Genomic DNA, 27,087 nt, shown 5'->3' on the forward strand with positions numbered 1-27,087 from the left:
CACGCTGTCAAAAATATTGTGCCCCCTTCGGGATTTTGCCCCCCCCCAAAAAAAAAAAAAAAGAATGAAAGTGTTCCGGCGCGCCTGTGTATACCTTGTAGCCGCAGATCCACGTGTGGGGCGGGGAGGCCCATCCCGGGGGTCCATCCTTCTGAGTCATTTTGAAATGAACAACAATTTGCATAAATGCTGTCACTATCATATCCAAGCCAAAGTGCTCTAAAATACAAATTCACAGTCTTCAAAACTTACAAAATGTTGTATCTTGTCCGCCCCCTAGTTGACATTTTTTTTAATGGATTTTACCACTTTTTTAGTTTTTGTTTAATATCATTTTGCATAAAGTACAGCATGCAGAGGCGGCGGAACTTCAGGCTCGGACAAAGAAAGTGGAGGGGCACCTTTCGTCTGCCAAACAATAGGTCGGGCCCTCCACTTTCAGCCTGACGTTCCTCCGTCTCTGAAGTACAGGCACATGAAGGATAAAAACACCAGTTGGAGCTGTCGGAATGTTAATTTACTAAACGGCTACACACTGCAATTTTATATCTGTAGGCCTTTATCCAGTGTGAGATTGAAGAGAAAGATTTATAGCTTCACGGTGTGAAAAGAGAGAAAAAAAAGTTATTCAGGGGAGCAGCAGTTGGTTGATTGATTGATTGATTGCATGACCATTTAAGTGTAATCATGAACTATGTTTATGGTGGCAGCCTTGCTTTGGCTTGGTGTAAATGGGTTTAAGCAAAAAAGGTCATTAACATGCATAGGGTAATTGCTCGTCATGGATGCAGCACTTGTGCAGCTAGTCTGCTGATTTTTTTTCCTTATTTTTTTTAATGGGGGGCTGCACTTATAGGCCTAATGCAAATTCACAATGTTGTGAGGTTGTGATCATTAAAGCACTCTCAGTCAGCCCCGGGCCCAGCGGCCCCCATTGTTTCTGTGTGAACTCGTTCTTGCATGATTGTGGGCTGAATGATGGTTGAGCTCAGCATGGACCTACTAGTAGGTCCATGAGCTCAGCAATGATTTTCATGAATTGTGAGGATGGCCCTGACTCCATTTTTATTCATAATTATTTCATTTCATTTTATTTATTCATTTTATGCACAGTGCCGGTATGCGCTACTTTTGATCGCTTGTTTCAGTTTTACGTCATCGCAGCTGCAGCGGTGATTTTACTGCACTGTTGCAAGTCGCCAAGTGGGCGTTTCACCGGTGAGAAAACCTTATTATTTAACCATTTCGATATTCACTAAGGTCGTTTAGACCCCTCAGTGTAATATATTATTAATTACTTATTGTGTTTCAAATCTTCCAAAATAGTTCGTACTATCGTGGCTTTTGCACTGTCCGACGAAATCAAACAGTGGTGTTTCTCGCACAACTAAAGCCTTTCTTTCGCGGGTCTGTTGCCGCCTGCCGGGCGCTGTGGCTATGCGCGATGCGGCTGGTGGCGGCAGTGGCACTGGGACGAATGTGTGGATCGATTTCGTTGGGCGCGCAGCGCAGCCTGGACCTGATGCGAAAGTGCATTTGTAATTGTGCCTAGTTCATGTCCATCAATAGCATCCGCCAATAAACTATTTTTTTCTGCAACTGCAACTATTTTAGCTCAGTTTTCTTTAGACCCTTGCCAAAGCCAAATTTGTTTTTTAGCAAAAAAAACATGAAAGAAGCATGACATAATTTCATAATTTGATGAATGATGGAAGAAATGATTGAGTAAAACTAAGTAACGTTAAAAGTTAACTTTAGAAGGAAAGAGTTAAGAGAGATTATGATGAGAACAGACAGGGGCCGGGCCTTGTGAGGTGAAGGTATTGAAAAATGAAAGAAAGAGAATCAACAAAATGTAAAAGTGAAAAATTTGTACCAGAGTAAATTACAAGTTTTGTTACTGTTACGGGTGTTGTGAAAATGAATAAGGGTGAGTGATTTGAGGCTTGAAAATAACTCGGGCTTTAGTGCAATCGGCTGTGTAGAATGTGGTCTGATTTAAACTTTCCTTCTTCTGATCCAGTTTATTGTTAAATTTCTTTCAAATTGTTTTGCATGGAAAAAATATGAGTAAAATTAGCTGTGATATTACTGCTGGTAGAAATACATGTAATTCTGCCCCCCTCCCAACAGGGGGAAAAATTTGAGGCTGTTTAAAGTGAAAAAACTACCAATTAATATCAACAAGTTTCAACTAACATTTGATTTCTTAATAAAAAAGTAACAAATTTTCTTGAATTCCAAAATATATGAGTAAATTGGAATAGCATGGGATAATGAAACCTTGATTTATTTCCTGCATGGAAAGTTAAAATTGCATATTCAATATTCTATCTTTAAAGATTATATAAAACTTAACATTAATCAGGGTAAAATCACAATTAAGGCTGTTCTTTAGCTGATGTATCTCTTTTCTTTCATGGCTATCAACAACCCATTAGTGATATTTGCTCACTGGCAATTTCTAGTAGTTTCATATATCACGACATACAACTACAAGATATCTATATGGATATTTATTAGAACAAAGTCTTAAGATTTCTTTGATTTACCTTGGTATTGGGAAGGTTTTCATTATTACAGGATTATGCATTATATCCTAACTCCTCACAGATTTTTAGATTCACAAGAAGCATAGTAAAATTTTATGAATTAAATAAAAAAGACATTGGCAGGTATTTAATTCTCATAACTCTTTTCTTTTTTTATTCTAGATATCAGCAGGGCAAGGTTTGATGCCGTAACTTCCCTTGGAGCTGAGATGCTGAATCTGGGACTTTGGCTCAAAGTACTCATTTCACATAGTACCCTCTGAAGAGGACTCAACAAGCCAAAATGTCTCTCCCAAGCACTCTTGCCCCGCTCCCTACCATGCCTCCCATGCAGCCCATCGTGTCGCCGCACGTGGAACGCGCCCTCGCCGTCACCTTCATTGTTCTCTACGGGCTTCTCTTTCTCTTCATCTACATCCAGCTGTTCTTGATCCTATACTACGGGCACAAGCGCTTCAGTTATCAGACCGTGTTTCTCTTTCTGTGCCTGTTCTGGTCGGCACTAAGGACTACCCTCTTTTCCTTTTACATCATCAATGCATCTGAGGTGAATATGCTTGCATTCATTGTCTACTGGCTTCTGCTTGGGTTTCCTGTGTGTCTCCAGTTCACTAGTCTCTGCCTGCTTATCTTATATTTTGCCCAGGTAAGTCAAGACGAAGTTCCTGAATGTCACAATTACACCAGCGAACGGACTCTAGATTGTTGAAATCTATTATGATATTTCCAGTAACATAGAATTGGTCAGTTTGGAGAGTTTAGTTTCATTGGAGTGACTGTCCCATAAATATTACATGAAATTTAAATTTCACACCTTGGACCCTGGGGGGCCACCTCTATTGACGAATGGATACCAGGCATGACCATATAGGGTTTTGCAAAGCACCCTAAACAAGTATTTTCCATATGAAAATGCACCCCTTAACTTGTCCCTTAGCTTGACTTACATTGGGTGTAGACTGTAGTACCACCCACTCATTCAATGTTATGATATTATGATGTTATGATATAACCTTGTTCTCTGTTACATCTCCATGTGTGGCAAAATAAGGTTGGCAATGTTTGGCTTCTTTTCTCTTTTTCTTTGGGACAAATGCTAAATTTTTTGTACACTGTCAGTTTCCATTACAGCTATTCATCATATAACTTGGCTCTTAAGTAAATTTGATTTTTTTAATAATTTTTTCTTGATAAAAAAAGAGATTGAAAAATGAAAATTTTCTTGCCATATTACTTTCCACCAAAAGAGGGCGTACACAAAAATATGCCAAAAATTTAAGTTTTTGAGCACTCTGGTGAATACAAAAATTATTCCCAAATTACTAATGAACAATAAATTGCAACTGTATGGAAATTAGTAATTTTGGTTACCAAAGTGATATTTTAATGATTAAATTTTAAAGTGTGTGCTCTAAACACGTAGTGTTGGTGCAAAAAGTACATCCTTTATAAAGCATTTGTCTTTTTTTGATACCCTTTCAAATTTGACAGTAAACACGTAGCTCTCCAAGCAAAATATATATATACCCCTTTTCAGTATTTTGACACCCTTATTACATTGTGTACATAACGTACACAATCTTGAAAAAGAGATCTTTTTTACATGTACATGTTTCTTTGGTTGCGCCACTCGTTAATGGAAGTGCCCCTCCCCCCCCCCCCCTGGGCCTTAGACTTATTTCTTGATCAGAGCACTAGCACTTTAGTGAGTAATGAAATGAGATAAAGGAAAATTTCCATTAGTTTTTCATTGAAAAATTATAGTATTCATGACATTCATGTTACTTGTGATACATGTATCTTAAAGAAATTGCTCTCATAAATAAATGTTACCACTTTACATGTAGCCTAAAACCTGCAATAGGTCAACACACTTGCATGATTTGTCATACTCCTGCAAGATTTGTGCCAAATAAAAGAGTTAATGAAATGAGATGGTATTGCCCATTTCTTCTAGAGCTTCTTTGCTATAGAACTGCATATATCACTTTTCTACAGTTTGATTGATCTATCTGTTGACTTTTATTATTATTTTATTTTTGTAGTAGACTATATTTTTTAACAAGAAGAAAACATCTGTGTTAATCAAAGCCAGAGAATTACTTTAATTTTTGTGATATAATAATAGAAAATTTCTCAACATGTAAGTTCTGTACACTCTTATGTAAAAATCAGCTTCACAAGAGACTTTTTTGTAGCAGTCTTTATATGGAGCAAATTGCAATGCGATACCAGGAAAATTATTTCCTGGAAGCCTATATTTAGTTGGTGATTCCCTCAAAGGTGAATGTTGCTATTCCAATTCATTGAAACACGTATGCCCTAAAACAGTTATAATGTTGAGATTCAATAAATTTTGTAATTTTGCTTGAAATTTATTTGATTGGCTGGCTGCCTGATCAAAATAAAATGTCTGGGTAATTTTTTATGTTTGATGTTAAAACACTTTAAACTCAAGCATGAATTGGCTGAAAATTTCAGCATATGATCTTTGTCTGTAGCCTGTAAAATATCCAAACACTTAATTTGTAAGATACATGTAGGTGCTCAGATTGTCATTTTTAAAGAAAGATATAAGTATTGAAGAGAGAGGGCACTAGATGCATGAAATATAATTTTTTTATCAACAATCGTTGAAAGAAAGATACAGATGACGCACTACTACTTCAGTATGTATGTAATTCACATTATTGACCCTTTACCCGGGGGGCCACTTACATTGACGAGTGGATACCATGCGCGACCAAAAAACACGTAAAAAGGATGTCTTTTTCAAGATAGGGCACGTTACGTACGTAACGTGATAAGGGTGTCAAAAACACAAATAATGAAAAAAGGGTATCTATTTCGCTAGGAAAGCTACGTGTTTAGGGTCAAATTTGCGGGAATGATAAAACAAAATTAAATTTTTTTATAAAGGATGTCCTTTTAGCCCCAACACTACGTGTTTAAAGTCCGATTTGCGCGAGATGTGGAAGGTGGGGCCGTACTTAACCAAATGATGTGTAAAGGTAAAAGCGACGACCGACGGACCCGTGACATAACAATAAAATATTGCTGTACTTGTTTAGGGGTTCATTTCAGGGAATACTTGCCAAGAGTACCGTTTTATTTCCAATACTTGTTAAGGGTAAGGTTTCACACGCCAATACTTGTTAAGGGGTGCATTTTCAGAATATGGAAAATACGTGTTTAGGGTGCTTTTCGAGACCCCATGGTCGCGCATGGTATCCACTCGTCAACGGAAGTGGCCCCCCGGGACCCTTTACCATTTGAAGTGTTACATCTGTAGGCTTTGTTTGTTGATTCACTTTTTAAATTAACTTTCATCCCACATGACATTCAAAGCTTTGTAAATTACTAATTTTTCAAAGACTTTCATACATTTCCTTTTGCAAGCTGTTTTCTAATTTTTCTGTTCCCTTTATTATTAGCCTTTATAAATAGTGTCTGCCTTATAGTCTGTCCACTTTAGGTGCCTTGCTGTTGCTATACGTTTCTAAAAGGCATTATGTTTTAAATAGACTATTCTTTAAAAATAAAAGTTTAATTTCAAACTTGACTTACACCTCAGTTGGGGGACATTAATAAATATTGGTGGTATCAATCTGAAGGTCAAACATCACAAAAGTCATTAATTAGAATTTAAGATAATGTACATGAAAATAACTCACTCATGATAACTGTTTGATATCAAATTCAAACTAGGCTCTTATTACCAATGATAACTTGAGTAGTTTTGGGGGCTTAACCCTATATTGATATAGGCTGGGTTATTTGAAATTGCACGGGGGGGGTAAATCTTGGCTCTTGCAAGAAGAATTGGCACATGCTTATGTCATCAATGATGTAATCGGCAAAATGTTATTGTTAATTGTACCAAAATTATAGTTTCGCAGTTAACAGTTCTGGAATGGTAAAAAAAAAAATTGGGATGGCTTTATACCCCCCCTCGGGTAAGACAGGGTTAAGAGGCCTTGCGTTATATAGGTTACATGTACATAATGTACATAAGTTCATAAGTTCATTTTATTTGTCTTCCAACTTAGAGTTTGAATACATGACAAACATATAAGTGTGTATGAAACAATAAGCAGAGTAGGCCTACATGATAAAACATACAGGTATATATAAAACAGAGTATGCAGAAATCATTGTTTTTAAATACGTTATACAGCTTAAGACAGAAAAGAAATAATTTTAAAGGAAGACGAGGAGACCTAAGTGAAGCAATGCTTGTAAATTAAGGTTCCTCATTACGAATTCAAAGAACATTGGATAAACAACAAAGAAATGGCAATATAATATAATATGATAACTAAAGAGAGAGGCGGGGAGAGAAGAGGGACACATTTATGTACAAAAGGGACAAAAAAGGGAACATGAGGACAGAGACCAGCCAGGCCCGGGAAAGGGCGGGATGTTAAGTATTGATAATTTAGCATTTGAAACTGATAAATAACACACGAAAAATAGGCTTTACGAATCACTTCCATAGTTACTCAGTAAATAAGATTTCAATTTTCGTTTAAACACTGTAGAACTGACAGCATGTGTAATGTCAGGGTCAAGTGCATTCCAAAACCTGGGTCCAGTGCAAACTAGAGTGCCCAAAGTGAACTTTGTTCTTGCACGAGATATATGGAGAGTGGAAGATTGTCTAGTATTGTAATTGTGTACTTGACTACTTTTCTTAAATATCAGTGCCAGGGCTGAAGGGAGACTTCCTGAATCAAAATCATACATAAGAGATCCTAGCTGCATAAAGTAGATATCTTCCACTTTCATTAAGTGATTGTCATGAAATAAAACATTTGTATGGGCACGATAACTGACATTACATATACTTCTAATAGCTCTCTTCTGAACAATGAATAATTTTTGCAATTGCGTTTTAAGTGAGTTGCCCCAGGCAAGCACACCGTAGTTTAAGTAAGGAACAATTAATGAGGAGGGGTTGCTAGCCGAAAACAGCTTTTCTTGTGGAAAAAAAGAATATGCAAAATGCATGTTAGAGTGAGGATGATCTGAATACGTGTACATGTAGACATTGAGGGTCAATGTCAAAGGTCATACTGTATGAGTCATAGCTTGTTGTTACAAAATTCAAAAAAGTCTCCTAATGCCCCACCCCTGATGTTGTCAGCAACACTGTTATGTTAATGAAAATTTGCATGTGACGTAATCTCCAAGATGATTTTTTTTTCACTATGTAACTAACACTTTGAACTTGTTTTAATTGCTATTTGTGTGTGAATTTGATTTCTCTTTTATCAATTACTAAATGATTATTCAAGTGGGAAGATTTTTTGAAGTCTAAGTTATAGTATTCTAAACTTAATTGGCTTCTTAAAATTTTTGGGGGTATTTTTTTCAATTTTTGTTTTCAATCCTTGAAATATTTTTTAAAACTAAAATTTGGTTGCAAAGGATGCACAAAATACATAAAGAAGTGAGAAATTTTGCTGGGAGCTTCTCATAGCAAAAGGGCTGAATCTGCCCTCCCTTTTTCAGTGTTTACCTGATTTATGAAATTTAGTACATTAATAATTTTGATTGACATACATTTTGTGTGGAAATGATTACATGTAACATAGGTAGATGTCAACTTTTAGCCTGAAAATGGCACTATTCCCAATATCCGTGTAGGCCCCTACATGAATCTCTTTCATCTCTGTCGCTTTTGTACTATTCTACATTAAAATTCTATGAAATTTGCTCCTCCCCTTTCCAATGGTTCGATCCCTGTCCCCTTTCATTCTGAAATGGTTGGGGCTATGCCAAGTTTTATATTTTTAGCTGTGGTTATTTATGGAGTGCTCACAGGAAAGGGACTGTCGGCTTCGTTAATGCTAAACAGGATTTCTGCAACATTTCCTTCGATCTTGAGAACATGTTTTTAACTCAATATTGTGCATTTCATTGTAGCAAAGATAGACTTAAGTCGTCTGGTGCTAATTAAGGGTTTTTGGGTAGAATCAAAAATGTCATTTTCCATGTCATTGGCCATTGTTTGTCTGTTAATTATGTAATATTTTAGAATTTAAGAAAAACATATCAAAGAGCACAAATTTTAGATTCTATTTGAAATGTATTGGAAATGGTTTCTTGTGTGCATTTGATCTGTTGGATATAATTTTCATTCCAATATTATCTGTAAGCCTCCTATTATGGTCAGATTATGCCATTTCACCGATATGACATCACTTGCAGAAAGGCCTATTTTATTGTAATTATAGTGATTTTCCGTTTTTACAACGGGATGGTATTGATTTTCATGGCACGATTACATTCCACTCTTTATTTCTCCCTACCCCACATATTTATAGACCTTAAGAGCTACCACACATGGACCTCCCATGGCGCTAAAGGGAAATATATCTTGGTATAATTACATGGTTTGTGCGAAGACAATGATAAAGAAAAATGACAAAGTGAATGTGAAAAAAAAATCAGCAATGAATATTGAAAAGTTTTGGTTGTTTGAACAATGATATCATTAGTGCATAACTATGTAAATTTCATATTGACATTGTGGTAGAAACAACTCGCTCATTTTATTTATGATCCTATAATTTGCTTCCATTTTTTTTCCAGCACATTTAATATTTCTGTACATGTAGATCTGCATAAAAGAATACATCATTGTGAGGAAAACTTTTGATTAAAAAAATTTTATACCAAGAAGGAGAAACACATATTTTTACATTTTTGTTGGGTCCAAATTCCAAACTCTTCAAATTCAATTATTTCGAATTTCTCTCCTTAGATTTTAGATCGCATTGCACACAAAATATGAGATATACTCTCTTATTTTAATTGACAGTTGATTAGTATTTTAGGAATTAATACCTGCTCAGTAATTGTCAGATTTAATAAGGCATGGATAATAAGAGATGGATGAGCAGCTTGCATTCTTGTGCTAATTAATTAGGCCTACTTCTAAGTTTCAAGTTTTTATTAATTTCATATTTTTGTTTCCCATATTTCATATTTTCATACATTTCCTAATAATAGTGTAAATAAAGTGAATTTGAAATCACTTCCAGTTCCATCTGTGTTTATGGTTTCACAGGTGATATTAAAAGTCCGAGTGCATTTTGATCCAGACCAGTACTGATGCTACCTTTGGCTTTTTTTATCAGCCTGGTGTCTGGGATTATCCTGCTAATGATTAATAATCATTCACTTCTAAAGTTAAAAGTTTTATATTTTAATTATTATTATTGCCTTTTCCTAATAATTTGAATGAAATGAATTAGCAATCCATTATTTTTGTTTTATAGCCTTTTTTTCTTCCTGTAACCAAGCACTTCACAATTTTCTATACTAGATATATACATTTTGACGACTCAACAGTGAAAACCACTTGAGCAATTAAAGGTCAAGTCCACTCCAGGAAAATGCTGACTTGAATAAGTAGAGAAAAATCAAACTAGCAGAGTGCAAAAAATTTCATCAAAATTGGATGTAAAATAAGAAAGTTATGACATTTTAAAGTTTCGCTTATTTTTCACAAAACGGTGATATGCACAATTAGGTGAGTCAGTCGATGATGTCCATCACTCACTATTTCTTTTGTTTTTTATTGTTTGAATTATACAATATTTCATTTTTTAGAGATTTGACAATAAGGACCAATTTGACTGAACCATATAGTATTAAACAATGCTTATTCCACATGTTCAGGGTGGAATTAATCGTTGTATCACTTGTTAATGAGGAGAAAATTAGAATATTTCATATTTCATATAATAAAATACAAAAGAAATAGTGAGTGGATGACATGATAGTCTCCTCATTTGCATACCAGCCAGGATGTGCATATAACTGTTTTGTGAAATTAAGCGAAACTTTAAAATGTCATAACTTTCTTATTTTACATCCTATTTTGATGAAATTTTCAGTGTTATGCTTGTTGGATTTTTCTCTTTTTATTCAAATCAACTTTTTGTTGGGGTGGACTTGTCCTTTAAAACACTCAATTTGAAATCAATTATGATTTCATCCCCATTGTCCTCCCAGGTGATATTAAAAGTCCGAGTGCGGTTCGATCCCGACCAGTACCGGCGCTACAAGTGGCGCCTTCGACTGGCCATAATCATCCTGCCCCTGGTGTTTACCATGATCAACCTGGTCTCCGGGATCCTGATCCGGGAGCTCACGAGCCAGGAGGCCAAACACGACACCCTTACCACCAGGGTCATCCTCAACGAGGGACTCTTCCTCCTTGCCGCCGTCTGGCTGTCCGTCTGCATCTGGAAGATAACGCACATGACGTCAGCCAACGTGCTTCTCGAGGCAAGGGTAAGTGTAGTCTCGGTTTAGTCTGCAGGCACAGACCCTGATTGAAACTTTGATCAACAAGTGGGTGTCCACACAAAGACTAGCACCTTTAAAACTGAGAGGGCCTTCAGTACACAAGGCATTATAGACTGCTCATTCAGACCTTTAACTCGAGGGGGGGTTGCGCAGCAGACTAGTCTGGGTTACTGAAGAGTTTGTTTCTCTTTGATTCATAGGTAAAAAAATATTTTTCATTTTCGGGGACTGCTTTTCACAGTCTATTGCGTAAATCTGTATTATCATTTTTAATTTGAATTTACACCTTTTCAATGGTGGCACTCACACACAGAGTATGTGCCATGTGGTGCAATCATAGTGATAAAAACAATACAACATACAATAAAAAGGACATAAAAAGGCATTATAAATAAAAGTTTATACATGTATATCTTAAAGTAAACATTAATAGGATCTGCAAATACAATGAGACGCATGTCCCTAGTACACTCCACATTTCAAGCATCCCAAACAATCCGGACTGACTGCTAATAGCGGCCAGCCGAATGTCGTATTCATTTTCAAAACCTTAGCAATTTTTAGTTCCCAAAGTATTCAAATTCAAGCCCAAAAGCTCCGTATTTGAATCCATAAAGTCTAAATCCGAACCCAGCATCCAGCCGGCCACTCCCACAGCTGACCCGGGTCTATTCCAGATCCATGAAACCTTGGATAAGCTTTATAAAGCAATGCAGTGTATGGGATTTTCCAGGGTGCTTTTTTTTCATATTTCAGGTGGGTGTTTCATAAAGCTGTTCTTAAGTTAAGAGCGACTTTAAGAACGACTGGTGATCCGTACTAGTGCTAAATGATAATCACTATTAAATGTTCATTGGTGATTAATTAAGCACGTAAGAAAAGTTCACCAGTCGTTCTTAAAGTTGCTCTTAACTTACGAACAGCTTTATAAAACGGCCCCCAGGGCTCTATTGAGTGTTTCAAGGGTGAAATCCTTCGAGCCCCCATTCAATTTTTTTTACCTGCTTGAGTTTACTATGCCACAGCCTCTTTGAACAGTGCTCTCTCAAGACATCTAGTCCCTAACATTGACCCTGCGTCCTCAATATCCTGTATGTAATATCTGTAGTCTCATATATTAAATACAATAATCAATACCCCTTTCTAATCTATACAACATCCATACCACAAGAAATGCATTTTTTTTTAATGTTGAGACATTCATGTTTTAAATAGACCATTAGATTTTTCAAAAATATTTATGCTTGTTTAAAGGTCAAGTCCATCCCAGAAAATTGTTGATTTGAATAAATAGAGAAAAATCAAACTAGCATAACGCTGAAAATTTCATCAAAATCGGATATAAAATAAGAAAGTTATGGCAGTTTAAAGTTTTGCTTATTTTTCACGAAACAGTGATATGCACAACTCAGTGTCATGCAGATGAGTCAGTCGATGATGTGTCCCTCACTCACTATTTCTTTTGTTTTTTATTGTTTGAATTATACAATATTTCATTTTTTACATATTTGACAATGAGGTCCAACTTGACTCGACCATATAGTGTTAAACAATGCCAATTCCACATGTTCAGGGAGGAAATAATCGTTGTTTCACTTGACAATGAGGAGAAAATTAGAATATTTCATATTTCATATAATAAAATACAATAGAAATAGTGAGTGGATGACGTCATCAGTCTCCTCATTTGCATATCGACCAGGATGTACATATAACTGTTTTGTGAAATTAAGCGAAACTTTAAAATGTCATAACTTTCTTATTTTACATCCGATTTTGATAAAATTTTCAGTGTTATGCTATTTGGATTTTTCCCTTTTTATTCAAATCAACTTTTGTTGGGGCGGACTTGTCCTTTAATGATTTCATTTCATTTTATTTATTGCCATTTCCAGCATTCACATTTCTCTTTGTACAATACATGTAAAGCAATGAAACATAGCATATTTCTATGTACAGAAATTATAGGTACGATTATCATATCAGGTTCGAAATTGAGGAGGCTGCTAAAAAGCTGAACTTGTAAGGTGCAGCCTCCTAATAACAATATTCTTGTAAATATAGACAAAAAAACTCACACAAAATGACAACTGGAGCATAAAACCAGTTAAAAGTAAAAATTGGGGGGGGGAAGATGAAAATAGAAAATATAGATGATGAAATAGATAGAGAAATAACGATGAGAAGTGTATCTAGACTATCCTAACGACTTAGTTAAGCCTATGGCAGGATATTCACAGTTCTCTGAGTTAAATGGCTCTTTAATGTTGTCCTTGCACTTGGTTCATTCAGAATTATGTGTTGTTTGTTAATTTCTTAAATAAAGTTTGCCCAAGCATGGCATGGCAAAAGTCTTTCAACAAACTTAAAAAAAGGAAAGGTTAAAAAAAAATCCTGGCTTGAAAAGCACCTTTTCACCCAAAGTTCCATAATTATTAGAACCATTTTTTTATAACTTTGTACTAAAACTTAAAGAAGTTGTTACAAGACAATTCCAAGACACACATTTGCAGACATAGATTACAGAAATCTTATCTTTTTCAAATCCTTGAATTAGTAACAAACTACCTCTTTTGTAATAATTTCTCATTAAAATTCAATATTTGATATAAAAGGGCGTACCTAGTGAGCTTTATCCTGCTTAACATTTTAATGCTGTATTATGCTGTCCAGACTGAAACGTAAATCTGTTTTAAAAACTTTTAGCAGAAGCCATGGGGATTTAAAATATCTTCACTGTGATCTTGCTAATATCTTGTCTACAATCGGGGGAGGGGTGTTTTTCATGAAGTATCTTTTTGGAGATTTTGATTGACTTGAGCCAATTAGATGCAAGGATTTCAGTAGCTTACAACAAAAAGTCAGTCGAAAAAATAATTGACTATTTGCTGAAATGCTCCCAGGTTATGAGGCTAATATTGACCTTTACAAGAGACAATCATTTGAAGTTATGAGTAACATGTATGAAAATGTAAGATGAAATAAGAACAAGCTCAATTATATAATACAATCTTTCATGCTCTAGAAATATCAATATTTCAGACAATATTGTTCAAGTCCATGAATTATATGGATGCATTGCTGCTTAGATTACAGATTTCTGAATTTTAAAAGTCCCATTGTTTCTGCGTGAGCATAGATGTCAAGGAGAAATTTTGACCAATGTACAAATATAATATAAAGGTAAATGTAAAAAGTCATCTACATGTGTGTAATGGTCATTGACTTAATAATATTTGTAGGGTACTGTATAAAGGTAATAGCATGCAGGTGAGCTGAACTATTAAATTGTATAACAATATAAACATATTTTGTAAAGAAGATTTTGAACAAATGGCAAAGGTGCTATATGCATGAAAAATGCTATTAAATATGTGGGATATATTGTAAGAACAATTTAGATGAAATTATATTCAAATTTCCACTAAAAACTCGGGCAAGTTACAACGTTGAGCCCATATACATGCAAATGTTATTATAGTTGATGGCTTTATGAATACTTTTTAAAAACTCAAAGTGCCCCCCAAAAGATGTTAAACAAATCATTGCAAATTTAATCTCATTTTCTACATTTGTACAGGGGACGACAGTTGGTCAAGCCTGTGTTGCCTGTGTAGTTATTATCCTGCTGTATGTCACCAGAACTGTGTACAATGTCATAGCCGTGTCCTGGGTCCAGTGCCCTTCATTCGGATACGACTGGATCAACGTTTCAGATCAGGTACGGAGCTATTCCATAGGTAGTTTTTATTTTTCTTATTTTGAACTGGACTGGATTTGGAGAGAGTCCCTGGGTACAGAACATGCTAACCTTTAATTAACATAACCCATGGGCCTTATTACTCAAACCTCTCCGACTCAATCCAGGTTGGAATAAGAAAATATTGTGAGTGACACAAATCACTTTTTTTTTGTTTTCCAACCGAACATGCTGTAAGACAGCATATGAGTAGATTCATTTGTACTTGCATAGAAAACGGGCTGCTCATGGAATAAACTAGTTACCATCTGTTGCAACTCCGGGATATTTTGCAAAGATTAAGTGCGATTTAGTGTCCCACTTAAGTTTCAGTTGCGTGCAGTATGTAATGTTTCCCCGCATTGGTCAGATCATGCACACATGTTCCATCAATCAGATACGCGTTAAATAAAGTGTGTGCGTTGGAGTTTAAGCATGACTACAGTAGTGATACACCCCCAGCTCTTCAAAGCTTCTTGATAATAATCCGGGATAATAATATATGCCAAATTCCTTTTAAATATCCACAGACATCTGCAAATAATGTGAGTTCATGTTGAGATCAGTGTGAGCAGACAATATTATATTAAACTTGTGTGCAGACTAACTGCTTTAGAAGGATAAAGTGACAAATATATACACCCCAAATAACCTGATTAGACTCATGTAAAAAAAAAATCTGGAAAAAGGCTGATATTAATTGTATGCATAAATTATCTCTATTTTTAAAGAAATCCCTCTGAAGCTTGTAATTTTTCCCTGAAATCATCATTTTCAGTGAACTTAAAAGATTCAGGTCACAACATCTAAGTATAAAACCAGACTTTTAAATACCATTACCAATTATACCAGATAAACATTGTTTTGTTCATGTCAGAAATAGCATTTCATCCATTTTTTATGAGAACATTATTCCTTGATATAATAAGAGCAATACTGAGCAAAATCTTGGAAATGGGTATGAGCATTGGATATCAATTTATGTATTACACTATGTCAACTGACTAGTCAAATTGAAGTTTATTTAAATTTGTTCATGATATGAAATATCAAAGGAACATCCATATACAGTCTTTGTAACTCATATGCAGTATGATGCATGCTTTTTTCAAACTTAAGTTGATCGTTCATTTTATCCAATATTGGTGTTACCGGGGTGCCTCATTTTTGCTGTATTGCCTCTTCTAAAAGCATAAATTGCGTTTGTAGTGGCCCTGCTCATTGTTTTGTATATCTTTGTGAAATGTAAATGATTTTGATTTTGATTTTCAATATTGCCAAATGAATTCCAATTCAAATCAATTTCATTATGACTTGATATGTTTTATTTTGCTGAACAGGCCGACCTAATTCAGCTAAAAGGAAACCACTTTCTGGCATTTGGCGTCGTCCTCTTTGTATGGGAGTTCCTACCTACATTCATCCTCGTGGTTTTCTTTCGTGTCAAAAGATTTGCTTCAACCGTGGTAAGTTGACGTCCAATCTTCCATTTTAAATTTTAGGTGGATTGCCTTGATGATTGACCGAAATCCATTAGGTAATCCAATCCAAGCTCCTAAGACGATATTAGATAGAGTCATCTTTATGCATTAAAAATAATCCTAAAGCAATAGTGATTGAATAGGTTTGTAGCCACTTGGTCCACTAGCAGATGGTGTAATTCTCGGATTGCCTAACACCAGCATGGCTTTATGCAAGTCCACTTGGTATGCCATCAATCTGGTCTCAATACTGTTTGGTCCAACTATCACTTGATCTAATGATCATTTGGTCTAACCATCATTTAGTCTAATGTCCATGCGGTCTAATTTTCTCTTAATCTGCTTATTATTTTACACTTTTTCATATGAAATTTTGGTTAAAAAACAGTTCATCTAACCATGTAGATTAACTGGTGTTTGACCAATAGACGAAAAGGGGGGAACCTAACTGGAAATTAGACCAAGTGGCAAATGGGCCAAATGGCAATTAGACCAAATGGTTAGTAGGTGAACTGATTGTGGACAAACTAGGATGAGATCATATGGGATGAAACCAAACAGAGGGTAGCCTATAAGGGTGTAAAGTTTGCAGACCAAGTAGAAGTTAACCATTACATATTGCAGTCCATTTTGCCGTTGTACATCAATTTACAGTGATGATGATTGAAAGGAAGGCAAAATCATGGGGTAAGTGTAAGGTACATGTAATTATTTTGTGTGTGTAGTATATATATCCAGTGTACTCTCTACTATTCAACTGATATGCACTTGTCTTAACTCGTGATTTCAAAGGGTATTTCAAGTCAGTTTATTCTTTACGCTTTTTGATACATGACTTGAAATAAATTGAATTTACTGAACATCATTGATACACAATCAATATTTTGTTTACATGACATAAATCTAGTTACAATTACAAAAAGGAAAATAATATTTTATTTAAATACGTTATTTTTTTAGTTAGATTTTGTTTTAATATTTCAAATGACTGTTCTCTACCATTTACCAATGTTATATCTTTACTTTTATTCATCTTATATAGCAAATTGTTCCGGAAGTGAAATCCGGAAGCAAGACGCCATCAAAAGCATATTTCTTTGACAATCCAAACCGTTATAATAGTGATGATGATCTGACCAGAACCGTTAGTACTACAGATATGAGGCAGTAAGTGTTCATACCCCAGTTACACAAAGCGTAGATATTGATCATTGGGCTGAGAATATGATTCATTTCATTCAGCATTATATGCAATCAATGATAGAGATCTACTTCATGATTAATTGCTAAGCTTTGGGTTACATGGGCCTGATGTGGCAAATACTTTAATTTCATTTTGGATGGAGGTGCACCCGTCATCAAAATTCCTTATTTTCATTTTAAAAGGGCATTTTGAGCAAGAATCAAATTTAGTGATTGGATATATATAGATATCAGAATACTACACACAAATGTTATAACCCAAAATCTCTTGTCTATTCCATGCTTGAGAAGTGCTTCAATGTAAAAATCTCATAAATAGGAAGAAAAAAAAACCGGGGGCCCGTTTCATAAAGGACTTGCAACTGTTGTAACTTTGCCATCATGGCAACTACCATGGTAACAGGGCTCAGCAGCCAATCATAATCAAGGTTCCATGGTGGTTGCCATAATGGTAAAGTTACAACGGTTGTAAGTCCTCAATGAAACTGGCCCCAGATGTTTTGGGGTTTTTTTATCAGGCACTTGATCAAATTATTTTGCAAAATTTTATCCAGTAAAACACATATTTATTTCATGTCCTCCACATCACAACTGTTTCAGGGAATACATATTCCTCTATAGTAATGTATTGGAATGGTGACTTGCAATTTTAGGGGATTTACCATGATCTTTGTAGGTTGGTGTTCTCTTCAATCATGACATTCCAGCCAAAGTTGGTGTCATTGATTCCACTTCCTTTAAAAACACTCATGTTTATTTTGTTTCAACTCTTTCCTGTTTTTGTGAATCATCAAAATAAATTAGAGAATATGGAGGTTTGTTGATGTAATTTTATACCATGAGTTATTTTGTCTAAGTTGGTAGTTTTGGACATACATGTACATATGAACATATATGAGCTTGCAAGTAACTTGTAAGTTATTCTCTTGCAGTGTTGCAAACAGTGGCATAGGTATTTGTTTTTTTTTTGTATAATGTCAAATTTGAAATGCTTCATATCTAGATGAATTGGAAATGTAAGAGTTTTTTCTAGTTCTAGGATTAAACTTTGAAATTATGATGTGCTTCCAGCCAGTGATAAAAGCAAGTTATTTGGAAAGTATTTTTACCAGAGTTGCTCATGGAGTAAAATTTCACATGGCTGTCAGCTATTTTCCTCCCCGTCCCACTAGGAATCCTCCCAATTCCAAGTATTTGAAGTTCAAAGTTCACCTAAGGGGGTTAGAGGTCAAATTGCATCAGATGTCACATTACATCAAATGTCACAAATTATCCACAAGAATAATTACACATTATTGAATAGGGATAGACCATTATAATGTCTCTTACCTTGGTTTATTCCTTATTTTCAAAGCATGAACTTTTCATAGCAGTCCAATGAAATTATACTCATTTTCACATACTTTGAAGTAAAATATTTTCATGTAAATAAGACCTTTTTGTTTTGATATTTTATAATTTTGAGTTGAATCCTTGGAACTTCCAAGGATTCAACACAAAAATTATAAAATATCAAAACAAATAGGTCTTATGTGGAAATGAGTATAATGTCATGGTTTGAAAAAAATTAGTACTTCCAAGTTGGAAGTACTAATTTTTTTCAAACAATGACATACTCATTTCCACATATTTTGAGTAAACCATTTATATCAAATCTTTAATTGTCTGTTGACATTGAAATTTGTTTTGATATTTTATAATTCAAGTTGGATTATTGGAAGTACTAGTTTTTTTTGTTCGTTTTTATCCTTTATTAAAGTAATTCACTGAATGACATCCCATCGTTGTTAAACACGCCGCAGAGTATGCCTCAGGTTGGGTATGGCGCCCTCTTTAAAAGCAGCAGTTATTCAGGTCAACATCATCCGCTTCCTGGCACCACACCGCCCCTCTTATTCTCTGGCAATGCATCATTATCAGGTGGCCATAGTAGTCAGATCTATGACTGACACAGAAAGACACATGTGGGACTGAAGTGAAGGGCTTGCGGGACACCACAAAGGTATTTTGGACAATGTTAGGAGATATGTATCTATGCTAATTTATGACATTTGAATATTTTTGATGATGTAATATGAAACTATTTATGAACAAAATATGACATATCATTGGCTCCACAGTACAATACAACTGAAGTGTAAATTAAATGATGAATTGAATTGAATGTAAATTTAGAATTTGGAATTTGAACACAAATGAAACATCGTCTGTAAATTTGCCAAGATGATGTGTTCATTAGATGTAATGATAATTTTCCATCTGTCTTGTAGAAAGCCAATATTTATCCATTCCTAAGTTTATTTTCATGTTTTTTTGTGTATCAACTGGTAATATTTTATTTGAGAAAATTTTCAGCACTTAAATGTGAATAAAACACTGGAATCTGATAATCAGAATTTTTGAACGACACCTGAAGGGACTTTCATAATTGGTCATGGACCGTTGAGACAATCTGGTTATAATTTATCTTTTGTATATGATCGCAAGTCGCTAATAATCGCACAACCAATTGTGAAAATCCCTTTCCCATTTGCACTGGCAAAATCACAGTGATATTAAGCCTAGCTTCTAGTTGGACACCCAAAATACATTGTGCATTTTCACTTCCATATTGATTTATCATATTGTTTGTCTTAATATCGTTGTTTAATTTTTGTGTTGATAATTCTGTTGCCAAAGAGTAAATTACTGTTTATTAATGTGTGTAATCAGACTTCAAAAGTCAATAAATTATATTCTAAATCTTTGAGATTGCTGCATATAATAAAGCAAATAAAATGATTGTGCATTATTGCTGCTTGTTAATCGAATAGCGGCTGGGGGTCCTGTTGCATGAAGCTTTGTGATCAATTGTGGGGCTGATTTATGCAATTGATCATGCACAATCAATCATAGAAATCACCTCTGCAATCGATTGCTCATCTCTATGTTACAGGACCCAGGTCATTAGGGAGTTTTCGCTCTGTGACATATGGAGTATTCAAGAACACAGTGAATGTATTGAAAATGCCCGTCAAATGACAAAGAACAGCTGAGAGGTCTTTGTCGAAAATTGGTGAAATGGGAGAGCAGTTTCGTCCTAAGATTTTGGGCTGACAAAAAAATAGCAAATATCATTTTTCCAGAGTAAAAGACTGAACTGCTGTTACGATTCACCAATTATCGACAAAGACTTGGTTGTTCTTTGTCATGAAGGGCATTTTACAATACATTTTCTATGTTCTTGAATCCTCTGCACGTTGCTGTGCGAAAACTCCCTGTTGATGGTAGAAGTACCATCTGAACAATTTCATGCTTTGGTTACACCAATGAAACTGACTCCAAGCAGACAGATGTTATACATTGGTAATAATATAATAGCTTTGTTGGAACTTGAGCCAGTTTCGTTGATGTGACTGGGTCACAATGTCATGCTGCCTTGTGGAGGATAGTTAGGAGCTTTAGGCCTATATTCTGAAGTCAGGTTTAACTGAGACCATGGTCTAACTCTGTGCTAAACTAATTATGGGAAGCCAAACAAATAAAAAAATTTTTTATATTTATGCTTCTAACATGTCTAATGATCATTATGCCCTTTCCTAATTCCTTAATAGTAAGGGCAACTATCTTATTTATCCTTCCCAGACAGTTAAGAATGATGTAAGAGTCAAATGATTCATTGAACCTCTACTGTTAGAGATTTATGTCACAATTGGCTGTCCATAGTTAAACCACAACTTTAGACCAGAGTGTAAATCCAACCCGACTTCAGAATATGGGCCATGGAGTTCTTATCTGTAAAGTCTGGTTTAACTGAGGCCATGGTGGTCTAACTCCAGGTTAAGATTATGGGAAGCCAAGCATTCAAAATTGCATTTGCATTATAATGTTTTCCATCTTTACCTGGCTCTTTTCTCTCGTTTTAATGATGAAGAGGTCTATATCAGCAATTATTCCCAGTCAGTCAATAATAATTTGAGTGTCAAATGAGCAAACAACTTGAAGTTGTACTGTTAGAGATACCTGTCACAACTGGCTATCCATAGTTAAACCAGAACTTTAGACCAAAGTTTAATTAAACCGGAGTTCAGAATATAGACCAGAGTCTTCTAATTTTGAGGAAATCAGCCTAACTGAGCATGATAAGGAGAAATGCAGCATGAAGGGAGAGAAGATTCTCCATGATGAGCTAGGTTGTGGAATCTAAAGCTCCATAATTATATATTGAAAATATAACATGATGGAGAATTAGATTGGAACAATAAGCATTAAGTAGAGAGGAGTGCTGTTACGCGAGAATAAAATTTCAACAATGAGCGCTGTTATGTAACTCAGATTAATGGTATTATGGAAGAATTCAATTATATTAAGGTTTTATTCAGAGTCATGTCATTTATCTTTACAAAAATAACGTGAAAGGTTTGTCACAATGCCACACCGAGAGGGTTGATTTTATCAGAGCATTTCAACATGAACTTTGGTAAAACTTATCTGTGCGTTGAATTTAAAAATGTTTTATTTTCCAACTGAAATTGTTCCACTGAATTAAACATCTGAAGGTTAACTATAAAATTCAAATTTCCACAATTAAAAATATAAATATATACAAATCATTGATATTACGAAGATATATTACATGTGGAGGGGTCAAAGAAAGTACAACTGCTTGTATAAATTGGCCCCATTAAAAAATAATTATGTAGTGTAAGTCAAGTAAAAGGTGGATTAATTGAGGTTTAATTATGACTGTTTTCGGAAAACCCTGTCGTGTGCCAAAATAGAGTGTTTTGTTGTGGCATTGATTGCAGTGTGATCAGAAAACTCAATATTATGCTTAAATCACTGACTACCCTGCATACATATCATGAAAGCTTGTCTACCACCCCCCCCCCCCTGCAATGTATCCTTGTACTTTTACAGACATGTGTTATTATACTAAAAGTTAGTAATCAGATATTATACTTTTGGAATGGATACTATCTGATATATTTTTTTCTGTACAGCTCATCGCATTTCAGATTGATGTTTATTTGTTGTGATTTGAGTGCAGTCCAGAGTAATATATGACAGAAATTTGTTGCAATGTCATGAATATATTCTAGATTCTGAACATTCCAGAGCATGGGAATTAGACAAGATCGGTATATTCCATTTACTGACCAACTATGTCCCATTCCCCTGTGTGGTGTGCATAATTTGATAGCAAAACATTAGCGTTCATTTGTAACCATTTTTTTTTATTTAAGTGGTCCTGTCATGTAAATGATACAGATGAAATTTCATATCAATATAAGACATTGGATCTCATTTATAGGGGTATATCTTGATTCAGTGATTGGTATCATAATAGAAAGCTTCTTGAGTTTAGAAACATGCCAATGTGAATATTGGGAATGTGATATGATACAAGGTCCCTCTATTAAAGTGGAGTTGTATTATTTGGTCTCTTGGGAATGTTTTTCAAAGAGTAACTTACATTCCTAAATTCCTGCAATATATGCTGTGTTCCTGTATTAATCAAACCATGCTTGAAAGAAACATGCTATTGGAGAGTCTAGGTGTTGTGGTCTAGTGAATAAGCATGAGTGTGTTGTGGCGATGCAGCGCATTCGAGGGTATTTGTATGTTATTGCAAATACCCAGGATGCCTGCATTGTTAGTAACATCACGAATTTGAAAATGTGCATTATTTGTTTTATACAATGGGTCGGCAGTATAAATTTGTATTGGAAAGGTTCAAATCCCTTCAAATTTTTGAGGGAATGCACAGATGAAGAGGTCACACCCGTACCTGCTTTCTATTATGACATCACAGACGTATCTAGTATGCGCTTTGAAGTAAGCGCTGGAACCAATAGCCTTTCCACTGAAAGAACGCTTATTTCAGATAATTTTTACGCGCTATTGGTAAAATGATGCACCCAAAATGCACAGTGCTGCACAAAAATGCACGGCTGGGAGGATGCATAGAATTAAAGCATAAAAAAAAATGCAACCGCACTCACTATTTGCTACATCCTTGAACCCATTTTACAAATTCAAATGATTTATGGTAGCAAATAAATGTTGATTTTGCATTTTACCAATAATGTACCCAATTGGGAATAAGGTTCTGCCATATCTGAATGAATTGAAAAAAAATCACATTCATGCAGTCTCAATTCATCATCTTACACATTGAGGTAGATTTGTTAAATTCTCCCAAGTACAAAACACTGATTTTCCTAACACTTAGAGGGATCTATTATACATCTATGATATTCTATAAAGAGCAACTAGGTCATTCAAGAATTAGCGGGAGAGACCCGGGGGGCCACTTACATTGACGAGTGGATACCATGCGCCACCAAAAAAACACGTAATAAGGATGTCTTTTTCAAGATAGGGCACGTTACGTACATAACGTGATAAGGGTGTCAAAAACACAAAAATATTGAAAAAGGGTATCTATTTCGCTCGGAAGATATACGTGTTTAGGGTCAAATATGCGGGGATGATAAAACAAAATCAAAATGTTTTATAAAGGATGTCCTTTTTGCCCCAACACTACGTGTTTAGAGTCCGATTTGCGCGAGGTGTGGAAGGTGGGGCCGTACTAAACCAAAATAATGGGGTCTAAAGGTAAAACCGACGGACGCGTGACATAACAATAAAATATCTCTGTACTTGTTTAGGGGTTCATTTCAGGGAATACTTGCTAAGAGTATCGTTTTGTTTCCAATACTTGTTAAGGGGTGCATTTTCAGAATATGGAAAATATATCGCTGTACTTGTTTAGGGGCTCAGTTCTGGGAATACTTGCCAATAGTATTTGTTTCCAATACTTGTTAAGGGTATAGGGTTTCACACGCCAATACTTGTTACGGGGTGCGTTTTAAGAATATGGAAAAAACATGTTTAAGGTGCTTTTCAAGACCCCGTGGTCGCGCATAGTATCCACTCGTCAATGGAAGTCAAGTGCCCCCCCCCCCCTGGGGGGAGAGAGCAAGGCAGAATAGTGGAAACGGGCATTTCCATGAAGTACATTTAGGTACATCCAACCCCTATAGGTGGGACTTTCCTGAAATGATCCATCTCCAACATTGTGCTTTATAAGATAAGGGGGGTGTTACATAAAGAGATACACTTGCATTTACAATCAATTGTAACTTTTTGTACATTGTTTGCCATAGACCTACATGTACAGTTACGCTTAATTTATCAATCGATTTTATCTTTTGTGCCATACGACCATTGTGTAATGCTCTCAACTTATCATAGCTTGAGTAGTTTGTGAAGTGAAGTAAAAATGGGGGTTGGAGGTAAATAAAGATTGTTTTATGGAATTGCCCAAATGTTATTTGTGCAATAGGAAAGAGTACGGGTATGGCGATGTAGAGTAGACATTAGAAGAAAGAAAAAATTTGGGATTATATCAATATTTTAGGCCTATGTCTGACCATATTTTCCTGAATCCACAGAGGTGCATAGAAAACTTGGTTTGAAACCATGGTTTATGCTGATTTTATGTAGTAATTTTGATTTTACACATATATTGAGATGTCCAATACATGTCACGAAATCCGGGCACTAAATCAACACACGTTAATATGACTGATATGATGAACCACAGATTTGAATTAATAGGACTAAATGTTGATTTTAAATTAATTAACTGTTGACTTGAAGTAGCATCCGGTGCCCTGTGACAAAAGCATGCAATTTGTTATTGAACCTTTTCTCAATATTTCACCAAAATTTACCTGTAAGTAATGTGTAATGTATAAACCATGGCTTTGCATCATGGATTACAAAATGCCTTTGTGAATTTGGACCATCAGACAGTTCATTGGAGAAAACACACAAGTATTCCTTTCTTTTTCTCGATGTTATGGTAAATTCTAAAAGGTGTGTACTATTGAAGAAAAAAGTTAGAAATAGCTTGATATAATTTTAAAATTTTTGTGTTTATCCATCATACAATTCAGAGGGTGGTCAAAAATTAGAATGAGAGAGTTTTTAGGATTTGAATTCAATTAACTGCCATAGCCAACAGGAAAGGGAGTGTACAAGTAATGGATCGATTCAAAATACTGTTGTATTTGACATATTAAATTTGTCTATAAAACCTAATAAATAATATTGACTATCAGCATTCTTATCCTTTTCAGTTCAATATAATCAGCATTCCTATCCTTGTCAGTTCAATATATTCTATATGGATTACTTTATTACCTTAATTATGACGATGTGGTCATAAATGAGATATAGCAAATTTTGCTAATATACCAGGGGCTGGTTTCACTAAGACTAACCACTGATTGTGATTGGCTGTTGAGCCCTGTTACCATGGTAGGTGCCAATATGGCAAAGTTACAACTGTCTTTTATGAAATGGGCCCTAGATCTTTGATTAATTTGTATTCCAGCTGCTATAAATATTTTATTTTTCCTACATTTTTTAGTGAACAGCATTACCATGCAAATACTTAATGTATACTGATCTTTTTGTATTCCTTTTTGTGTACATCTCAGATTTATTTATATATTATTTTTTGTAGACATTTTTCCTAAAACCAAATGAAATACCAGTCAAAATTTGTTATTGTTGAAAGTACTATGAGAAAAATGTTAAAGATTTTAATTTTGTCTTGCATAAAGTTTAAGATAATAATAAATTGTATTTAAATTGTATTTAAATTAATGTCCTTGAACTTGGGACTAAATTGTTGAAATTGAATAAAGTATGGCAATTATCCATAGACCTTATGCATGTGACGTCATAATGTCATAGCGCCCTCCCTCAGAGGATATAGGAATACATGTAAACCTAGTTGTCAGAGATGTGCCAGCTGCAGAGCACCAATGCAATGGCTTCAGCCTCTAAGATGGCGACGCAATGACTTCAGTGCATAAGGTCTATTATTTGATCTAACGTGAGAATGACTGTTTTCATTGTCATAATTTTTTTTTTTTTTTCATCAATGGAGATGATTATATATATTTATGTGTGTCACCACCTGCTCATGTAATATTGGATAGTTTGTTTATGCCTTGTTTTTGTATTTTGTTGTGTACTGAAATGAAAGAATTGTTTTTATATTTTGATCGATTGACCGATTTTTGCGCTTGTATACCAGAGTATTGAACTGAATAAAACCATGATATGCACAGAAATAACTTTTAAAAATATTGAGCCATTTGTTATTTACTTGTGTTTTTAAGGGGAAGCTCGCACTGAGATCAAGTTAGATTGAATGACAGAACTCAATATATTCATTCCAAAATAATTGTTACATAGTAGGAAAACAAGTATTTTCTTCTCAAAATATTGAAGTTATGTCTACACATATTTTTTATTATTAACAGTTATCCCAAAACACACAGTCAATAAGAGCCATTCACAGTGTAAGTTCCCTCTCACTTGAGTGTTTAAGGCCGTGTTTATGCTTCCACATTTCAGGCCAGAATCAGCGTTTTCAAACGTGATTAGTCCAAAACACGGTTGCGTCCATGCTTACTTTCATTTAAACGCTGTTTCAAAACGCCGATCGTAAACTCACAAAAAGGTGCGTTTGTAAACGTCGTTTGACCAGAATCAGGCTTTCTGGGGAAGTATAAACAGAACCACAATCGTAAACGTGTTTAAATGACGTCATTTGGTGCATGCTTCCGGTGAGATGAAAATCCGCGGGCAAATACAGTCGCATTGCTCCATGGTCGCATGTTACCTCTCATCTCCCTTGTTACATTTGCATGTGTGATAATTGATTTAAGTACTATCACCAGTATTACTCTTCCAATTTGTCATCACGGTGAATGCTGAGGGATTT

General features: G+C 35.1%; 1 protein-coding gene across 1 annotated transcript; it reads left to right on the top strand.

Annotated features, from left to right (window-relative positions):
• Nucleotides 1-1,137: 1,137 nt before the first annotated feature.
• On the top strand, nucleotides 1,138-26,444 carry LOC135154776 (G protein-coupled receptor 137Ba-like). The gene is made up of 7 exons (XM_064102611.1): nucleotides 1,138-1,218; nucleotides 2,715-3,198; nucleotides 10,578-10,859; nucleotides 14,455-14,595; nucleotides 15,954-16,079; nucleotides 17,137-17,261; nucleotides 19,057-26,444. Exons 2-7 carry the CDS (start codon nucleotides 2,836-2,838, stop codon nucleotides 19,244-19,246), a joined length of 1,227 nt encoding a protein of 408 aa, XP_063958681.1. The 5' UTR covers nucleotides 1,138-1,218; nucleotides 2,715-2,835; the 3' UTR covers nucleotides 19,247-26,444.
• The last annotated feature ends 643 nt before the right edge of the window (nucleotides 26,445-27,087 follow it).

Source organism: Lytechinus pictus, chromosome 7 (assembly GCF_037042905.1).
Source record: "Lytechinus pictus isolate F3 Inbred chromosome 7, Lp3.0, whole genome shotgun sequence".
In the NCBI taxonomy this organism is placed as follows: domain Eukaryota; kingdom Metazoa; phylum Echinodermata; class Echinoidea; order Temnopleuroida; family Toxopneustidae; genus Lytechinus; species Lytechinus pictus.